Source organism: Ochotona princeps, chromosome 9 (assembly GCF_030435755.1).
Source record: "Ochotona princeps isolate mOchPri1 chromosome 9, mOchPri1.hap1, whole genome shotgun sequence".
NCBI classification, from domain to species: Eukaryota; Metazoa; Chordata; class Mammalia; order Lagomorpha; family Ochotonidae; genus Ochotona; species Ochotona princeps.
In genome coordinates this window covers 31,744,967-31,753,898 of record NC_080840.1, presented here as the reverse complement: position 1 = coordinate 31,753,898, position 8,932 = coordinate 31,744,967, and the positions used below count along the sequence as shown (strand labels likewise).

Below are 8,932 nucleotides of genomic sequence, written 5' to 3'. Positions count from 1 at the left end.
TACATCTCAAACAAACAAAAACCCAATTGTTAACTCAATGTCACCACTGACTTATCCAATTCCATTGACCTAAGCATTTTCTACTTTAGTGTCACTTTCATGTTAACAGTCAATTATGTACCCCTTCTAACAATTATAGAACAAAAACAGGTTGACTACAGGGGAAAAAAATAAATTTTGTGCCAGACCCTCGTTAACTATCAAGCTACACTCAAACGACAATCTAAGTTCAGAAACAAATAAAAAGAGGCAATATAAAAACCTCCTCAAATGTCAAAGAAATTAGACTAGTTTAGTTTTATTTAATATCTTCTTTAATAAGACATTACAGCACACAACTGAGCCCCCAGTGTCAGTTAAACATGGGGATGCATATTCAGATAAAGAGAAAGGAAACAAGTTTAATCTTAACCCCATTCCTTTTTGCAACTGATGGGAATACAGAAAACAAAGAGAACATTTCTCTCTCAGTGTACTTTTTTAGCAAGTCTTTTGAAGACACCATAAGCTTTATAATGAACTTTGCTGTGATCTGTTAGAGAATCTTCAAACCAAATTACAAAGATGTTAAGACAGGCTTGCAATTTCCACCTTCTATCAGATTTATTAGTAAAATCCCTTTTTGTTATATTAATCTGCATATGAAGCATCAGCATTAATGTCTCAGTTAAGATCACTGCAGCAATTCCCCATCTGAAATACTGGGTTAAATATGGTGTCTTCAGCTGCTTATAATAAAAGTGTTAAACACAAGAACAAGGGAAAAAAAAAAACCTTTTATTCTGAATTACAGTAAGACAAATGAAAAAACTAAACTCAAACTCAAGAATGACTTTTAGATGATGTCTTACTAAGTATAAACATACATATGCTCAAAACGTTTAACTTTTAAACTAATTTAACCAGAACTGTAATAGTCATCACAAGACATTAAGTAAAGTTCTAATGTCCTGGTAATCAACATATTAGGAAATAAAACAGAGAGTAAGTTTGAAATTTAGGAGATTAACAAAACAGGACTATCTTTTAAACAGGTGCAGCACTGAAGCTTTTCCTTGGAGTATCTGACTTTAGGGAAGACACCAACAGTGAAGACCAACACTGTGGGCAGAATATTCAGAACCACAGAACAAATTCAGTGAGTTGTAGCAAACAGGGAATGCACTTGAAAATCCATGGAGCACATTTGCAGCTTTCAGCAGTTACCAGGAAATATTTAGTGTTCTTCTGATTATGCTAATTTTAAAAGCTATTCAATGTTAGAAGAGTTCTACTTGTACAATAGCTGACAGAAGGAACTTAGAAGAACCCTAACAGCAAACCTTTTCTAATTGGGATTTACTTCATCCACTTAGCAAACCCCCTTTTTCCCAACCTTATATCCAAAAAAATGTGAACGATGGCCTAATTTAATATTCTCTAGTTCGGACACAAGTCATACTGTACACACAGTCTGAGTTTAGGAATGAGCACAAAAGGAACTCCGAAAATCAACCACTCACTTAGGAAACAAGGAAGAGAAGGTGTTGGGAATTAACCCAGACACTAGACATTCCAATCTTCCTATTAAAGAACTTGGAATTTCCAAAGACTCCAGTATAATTTATAAAGAGTAGATCATCGGTTTTACCATGTCCATTCATCAGGAACAGAACAGGCTGAAGGTTCATTTCATTTATGGTCTATTCTTTAAAACCTAATCTTTCACACAGGCTGATAATCCAGAACTGCCTTTTTTTTTAAAAAGGAATTTATTCGTTACTTACAGGGCACATCTGGCTGGCAACTAATAGGTCATACACTGAGTTTAAACACTCCAATTTCAAACATAAGAAATGATCGTAGGGCAATGACTCAATTCCAATACACGAAGGCAGCAGACCAGTCATTCCTCACCTAGGTCAGCTGCCAATAAAACTGTATGCACAATTTTAATGGACAAGTCTAGTTTAACTAACGAACCTGCCACTGACCTGAAAGAACTACTCTTGCAATTGTGTAGAGTGAATTCATTGGTTTGTATAAGGCAAATAATGTGTAAAGTTAGAACAGAATTTCTAGAACCATTTGTCCTGTGATGTTGTAAAATCAAAGTACTACTTTATTAAATGAGTTATTTTACACAATATGAACATCAATATAATTACAATTGTAAAAAAATTTTTATAACAAGGATGGACTGATTTTCAGATTTCCAAATCAGAGTCAACTGTACATTTACACAGAATTGTCTGCATGAAGCCCAAAAGGGAACAGCATAAAAATGAGTGTTTCTGTAGCCCCTTTATTTTTGCTGATCAACAGTTTGTTAGAAAAGCAGCTGCAGGTTTGTTACCTAAGGTCTGAAACAGTAGAAGAGTCAGGAGTCATGAATTCACCTGTAAAACATAAGCAAAAGGTGACTGCAACCCCTGCACAAACACACGGATCACACACCTAAGGAGGAAACCTACCAAGTCTCTGAAACATCTGTCAGCTGGATTTTACAAACACATCTTTGATAAATTCACATCAGAAAAGAAATAATTTATTTGCACACATACCACCCCCTTACCTTCTCTCTCCTAACAACAAAGAAAGAGTAAACCAATGAATTTTCAAGTAACTATCAAGTTCATATAGTTCACTCCACCATTTTGCCCTACAGTTCAAGGCTTAGAAGTCTGGTACTGAGCACTGTAAATAAAGTAACGGCTTAAAAAAAAAGGGGGGGGGAGGGTTTGAGAAACACTGGTCTTCTCCATCCTTACACAGCAAGCATGTACTCGTCGCTCCTTTCTGGTTAATCTGGAGGTTACTGAAGCACTGGAAGGAACTGGTCTGAGAAAGACCTTCTAACAAATGTCAACTGCTCTAGTAAGTTTTAAGTAACGCTGTAAACATTCCAGTGATGAAGCTAATTACATTAATTTAAAGGGGGAGTAATAAAGTTCTAGCAAGCAGAAATTATTTCACATCTAGAGAAGACAGTTTCACTCTTGCATACTACCCTGACAGTAACAAGCCAACAGTCAATTACCTGTAAACAACTTTATGCCTGAACATCAGCCAATTCTGGAGGAAGTGGAGTCTTCGGATGCTTGCTTTCAAAGTGCTGCTTGAAGGTCTTAGGGTCTGGCATTTGTGTCTGATTTTTAAAATGTGCAAAAAGATAAGAGCTGGACTTTATTTATGAAATTTTAAAAATGTGCAACCCTTAAAAATCTTGAACATGCTTATGACAGACAAATACCTGGAACTTCTCTTACATTCCCACCAATGGCATAAAATAAGGAACCTTGTGACAAATTTCTAACATTTCCACACTTGACATATAGAGGCAGGCAGCACAGAATGAAGTATTCTGTTTATCTGTTTACACAAATAACACGTAACATTCTCTAAATCTTTATGTTCAGCTTGTTGCCTTAGTTCCCATGTAACTTTCTCAGTATTTTCACTTCCTATCATCCTCATTTTATGTAAGCAAACTAAAATTTAATTGGCCCAAAACCTATTTAGTAATCTATTAGGTACTTTAACTCTCAAATCCACACTACAAAGTACTGACTTCCCTTGGCAAGGACTTCTCTCAATTTATTCTTCAATACATTCAATTATATCACACATGAAATTTAAGTGTTTGGCTTTGAATTTTCAACGTATCAACCATTTCAGTATTTTTAGGTTATTTCTTCAAAACTGATCTGTGAAAAATTTATGAAGATCCAAGTCTGTCAAAACTGTTAAAATTCTCCAGGAGTAGGGCCTTGAGAAGTTATTTATTTACATTCCTGTAGTGGACCCACCCCATTAGATATGTTCACCTGGCACACCATTTACTAATTTCAAGAACTGAGCTTCCACAAGGCCAAGACAGACTCTGCCCTGGGGTTCCAGACATTTCCTGGAGGTGGTATGAGACAGTGCTCTAATGGATGATGCAGATGGTCTGTGTTCAAATCCTAGCTCTCTGCAGTCCAAGTTAATGAATTAAACTCAGCTCTCTCTTGTAAAACAATAACATTGATTAATGTAATATGCATTAAATAGATGAATACATGTAAAACACATGGAGTAGTGCCTGGGACATGGAAGCACTCAATGGGTGTTACTATCACTCTTCCAATAAAACCCACCAATTCTAATAACACAGCCAAGCACAAATATACTCTATGTAGCTTTGTCGAGAGTCTACCTATGACTTTAGCAAAGAGGGAAAAGTCAAACACCCGAACTGCCTTCAGTGGCATCTTCCATAGTGTAGTCACAGCTAAACTAAGAATGTAGATCTAACTTCCTTACAAAGTTCCGCATGAATCATATGTCCCTCTGAAGACATGTATTTTTCATGAGGCAACAGACTGGCTCACTCCCTTCTGTCTCCAGCACCCAAGAAAATTATGCCTGCCCATAGAAGACAACAAAAAGCATTTTTTGACTGAGTGAATAAAGATGGATTTCTGACTAGCTTTTAAATCCACTATTTCAAGTAAAGCATCTACTTTTACATTATTGGCACCATTTTAATCCATACAAACCAATCTACAGAGAAGGAATTACCAAAGGAAACAAGGTCTCCCAAATCCCCTTACCCTACAGACAGTGCAGGTATATATCAAGGCAGCTTTGGCAGCAGCCTTTTGATCATGTCCTTGCTTCTTCTTTTGTCCAGCTTGCTTTTTGGCATTTTTCTGCTGAGACTGGATCTTCTGCTGCCCACGAGCCATATCTAAAAACCAGAGGTTGAGGCATTTGAGTGACCTGACACAGAAATAAGGCATTTTCACTTTGTCTCTTTCCAAAGAGAATTAAAAGACATGGTATTTTATTTATCCTGAATTGACTGGAGCTCAACAGGAACAAGATAGTTCACATAATTAATTCTTTGCATTAAAACTTACAAGTTTTGGGACCGGCGCGATAGCATAGTGGTTAAAGTCCTCGCCTTGCACATGCCAGGATCCCATATGGGTGCCGGTTCTAATCCCAGCAGCCCCCTCTTCCCATCCAGCTCCCTGCTTATGGCCTGGGAAAGCAGCCGAGGACGGCCCAACGCTTTGGGACCCTGCACCTGCACCCGGAAGAGGTTCCTGGTTCCCGGCTTCGGATGGGCACAGCACTGGCCGTTGTGCTCACTTGGGGAGTGAATCATCGGATGGAAGATCTTTCTGTCTCTCCTCCTCTCTGTATATCTGACTGTGTAATAAAATAAATAAATTTTTAAAAAAATGCTTGTACTTTACTGTATATAATCCATACAGTTTCTGAAAAAAGTTTAATACCCCCCCACCAATTGCTTGTAAAGGTACAATTTTCCCTTCCAGTATTATCTACTATGACTTGCGATTCTTACAATTTTAAGAGACAGAGGAGCTATCAGCTAGCCCTTCTAAAGATCACAGGAATAAGTGGAAAGTATTTTTAAATACTTAAGTTTCACAAAAAAACTGTTGAGTCTAAATTTTCTTTGCAAAGTTGGTTTTCGCTGTATTACCTCACAAGCTAAGATTAATTTTACTCTCAGCTGAGAAAATGAACCTGTCACAAAGGTAAGGGTATCTACTTTTTACTATTGATGGCCTAAGCTGAACCCAAATGGATAAAAAATTGGTCAGCAAAAAAAGTTTACTTTCACTTTTCCAGTAAAATGAAAGATTTCCATTAACCAATACCAGTTAAATCTGTTCCTGAAGGGCCTACAGGCCTGTACCACTTTTTAAATACATTACAACTGGGCCCCAAGTAGAACTCCTATGCAGTTGTGATTAGCACTGTAACCGAATTTTCAACTTTTAAAACACTGTAGCACATGAACATACAATGGATCTAAATTAACTACACCCAGGAAGTGTGCTAGCTTTTTCTAATCAGAACTCTAAGTAGTTGATGGACATGATGCCTAAGTATTAAAGAAACAACTGAGCTTTCTTCCTCTTCCAGCCCCCTAAAAAGGGAAACCAGATACACAAAAGGTTGGACAAAGTCTTACTATCATTAAACACAGAGAATCAGATAAGACAGAGGATCCAACCGCTTCCAGAATGTGAATAGTTTACCAATTACAAAGCGTAGTAAGCTAGCCTAATGGAAGAACCTCACTCCCACCAAACAGTAAATACAACCAGCTGTGTTAGTTCTTGCAGACTAAGCTTCCATAAAAAAAAAAATTCCTCATTAATTTTAAGCCAAATGGAATGTCTCCCCCCACCAAGTATAGTTAAGTCCAAATGTTATGGCAAGCTTACAAACCTATTCCCATGGAAACAGCCTTGGATATTTATGTATTTGGACAGTAGTAGTCAAATATTCAATCTTTATGTAAAAGTGTCAATGTTTTCACTTGAGTAATATTCTTAATGCTTCAGTACCAGGCTCTTACATTAGAATACTTCAGTTCTTGCACATATGTAACTGTACCACTCGGTATATTTTATATTTTTAAAAGCACCAACTTTGTAACCTAATTGTTTTACACTGAAAAGCAAAAGCCTTAGGAAAGGGTAACAAGTAATTCCAGAAGTGTCTTCGCTACGTACCAGTTATTAGCTACTGGGATAACATCATACAGCGATCTGTACAAGGCAATGTCACTAGGAAACATCAAATTATTTTTAAATTCTGTATTTAGGACATCTCTTAAAAATTTTACATTACACAATAGACTTAACCCATTTTCCACTGTCACCTAACAACTAAAAAGAAAAAAGCCACGAAAGCTTAAATAACTAAAACGCTGAAACGCATCAGTCACTTGCATGTTTTAAGGCAGCAAGCTTAACCCCAGGTGCAGAAAATGGGATCCAACAGGCTCACTGCATGCGGCGGGCCCCTTCTGACAACACTCAACGTGGATTTCCTTTCCGAAAGCAGAAATGCAAACCAACACACCACCTGCTTTTGGACAGCTCAACTTATGACTCGCTCTCAAGCCCATCGAATTTTCTACAGTCTCACGCATGGCTGGCTACTCCTCGATTCAATGTGACCAACGAAAGGGCAAGAGCCATTTCCAAATACCAACATGTTGGTATTTAATGCAACACTTGTTTGGCATGGCTTTCTGCCGGCGGGGGGAGAGGGGTGGAGGGGGCACGGGTTGCAAAGAGGGAAGTAGGAGAACGAAGGAGTTTTAAAATCAGGAGTTCTAGGAAGAGGCAACAAACCGATCCCTTCGGAAAAGCAAAGCAGGTGCGAGAAGGGATTTTTGGATACAGGAAGTAAACTCATTCTCCACAACCATCAGAGACAGGCCCAGCTCCACATCCGGACTGCAGCTGCCTGCTAAGTTGCATCCTTTTGGGGAGAGGGGCGGATGCAAACGCCAGGGGGGGCACAAGGTCGGCTCCACCCCAAACGGGGCAGACCCCCAGCTGCAGCCCGGCGCGCACCTTCCTTCCTCCCGCCTCTCCCGCCGCGGGAAGCCCCCCGCTTTCTGCCCGTCCAGTCCTCACGGACCCTGACCCGAGACGCCGCCTCCCGGAGGCCTCAGCTGCCCGGAACCCGACCCCTAGGACGCAACGCACTGGGAGCCCGGCCTCGAGCGACCCGGCCAGCTGCTATCGCCCGGGGTAAGGTTACGGCTCGGCTGCCACCACTCGGAGGGCTGAGGCCCGCGTGCGACCCGGCCACCTGCAAGGGGCCCGGCGGGCGCCCGCAGCTTCCCCCTCAGGCCCGCGCCGGTCCCTCGCGACCCCGCGGTGCCCCGCGACCCTCCGCCGGCCCGCCTCCCACCCCGGGCCCTGGGGCGCCAGTCAGCGCCCGCCCTCCCTTCCTTCCTTCCCCTCGCGGTCGCTCACCCGGGGCCGGGACAGTCCTGGTCCGAGAGACCGCGCAGCAGCGCTAGAGGGCCGGAGCAGGTCGCAGAGAGGGGAAGGGGGAGCGCTTCCTGCACCGCTTCGGCCTCCTCCACCCGCCGCTGAAGGGGAAAAAGGCGAGCGCCGGAGCACAACAGCCCGCGCGCCTGGCCAACCAGCCGCCGTCGCCGCCGCGCGCGCCGCCGCCTCCGCCTGAGGGAGGCCACTCGGCCTCGTGCGCGCGCACGCCGCGCCGCCTGGCCCGCGCAGCCCCGCCCCGCGTCTTCCTGCGGCGGCCTCCCTCGCTCCCAGTCCCGCCCGCCCATCCACTCGCATTCAGGCACCCTTTCCGGCCGGCGGGCCAATGGCAGCGCGCCCCTATTACATCAGCGCGAGGGGGCGGGGCTTGGCGAACGGGAACGGCCCGGGATGTCGCCTGGCTCTCCCGGGCGGCCTTTCCCTTTAGCTCTCGTGTGTTTCTCTCTGGTGCTGTGGGCGGCTTCTCTGCTCTCCCAGACCCGGGCAGCCGCGTGACCTCGGTCGTGGCCTGGTCGCTGGGACGCCGCGTGTCTCATGAGTCTTCCCTTCGCTCGCTGGCTCACTCACTGGGGCCAGGCCCGGTTTCTGCCCCCGCTTCCGCCTCGTGCGGCGCCCGGCGGCGGAGCTCTCCTGGCTGAGGTGCCGGGCCTGGGAGCGCCCCGAGAGGAGCACCCGTGCGGGTGTCTCTGCGGGTGAGGCCGGGGCGGACGGCGCTGACGAGCTGCGCGAAGCCTTTGTTCTCTCACCCGCCACCCCTTGCACTGCAGAGCCGCGGAAACCCCGGCTGTGTGACTCAAACCTGGGCTGTTTGAGGGAGTTGGAGTCAAGCCTGAGCCCCGTGGAAACAGGGCGGCTGGGCCTCCCTGAGCTGTCTGGCCGGCTAGTAGAAACTCACTGAGCTGTTACAGTTTGTTATGAGAATTGAACATTTTTGTGGAGCGCTCTGTGGTGTGTGAATATGTGAACGGTGATGCCCAAGTCAAGAGAAACATGTCTTGGGCCGTTTATCCTTTAAGATGAAAACAGTCAAGCTAATCTTAGGTGTTTTTTTTTTCTTTTTAAGATTTACTGATTTAAAAGGCAGGTTTTTACAGAGAGAGGAGAGACAAGGCTTCAGT

General features: G+C 43.6%; 1 protein-coding gene across 1 annotated transcript; it reads right to left on the bottom strand.

The window, feature by feature from the left end:
- Positions 1-2,073: 2,073 nt before the first annotated feature.
- Positions 2,074-7,985, bottom strand: ZNF706 (zinc finger protein 706). Its single transcript, XM_004580642.2, has 4 exons — positions 7,779-7,985; positions 4,575-4,711; positions 3,020-3,127; positions 2,074-2,378 (listed from the first exon to the last, which is right to left on the bottom strand). The coding sequence occupies exons 2-3, from the start codon at positions 4,707-4,709 to the stop codon at positions 3,032-3,034; spliced, it is 231 nt and encodes a 76-aa protein (XP_004580699.1). The 5' UTR covers positions 4,710-4,711; positions 7,779-7,985; the 3' UTR covers positions 2,074-2,378; positions 3,020-3,031.
- Between the last annotated feature and the right edge of the window lie 947 nt (positions 7,986-8,932).

Excerpts from the sequence above, each read along its gene's own strand:
- ZNF706 (XM_004580642.2), bottom strand. The coding sequence starts at position 4,709 with ATGGCTCGTGGGCAGCAGAAGATCCAGTCTCAGCAGAAAAATGCCAAA. Across the intron at positions 3,128-4,574 it reads ATACCTGCACTGTCTGTAGG|ACACAAATGCCAGACCCTAA; the intron begins GTAAGGGGATTT and ends TTTAAAAATCAG.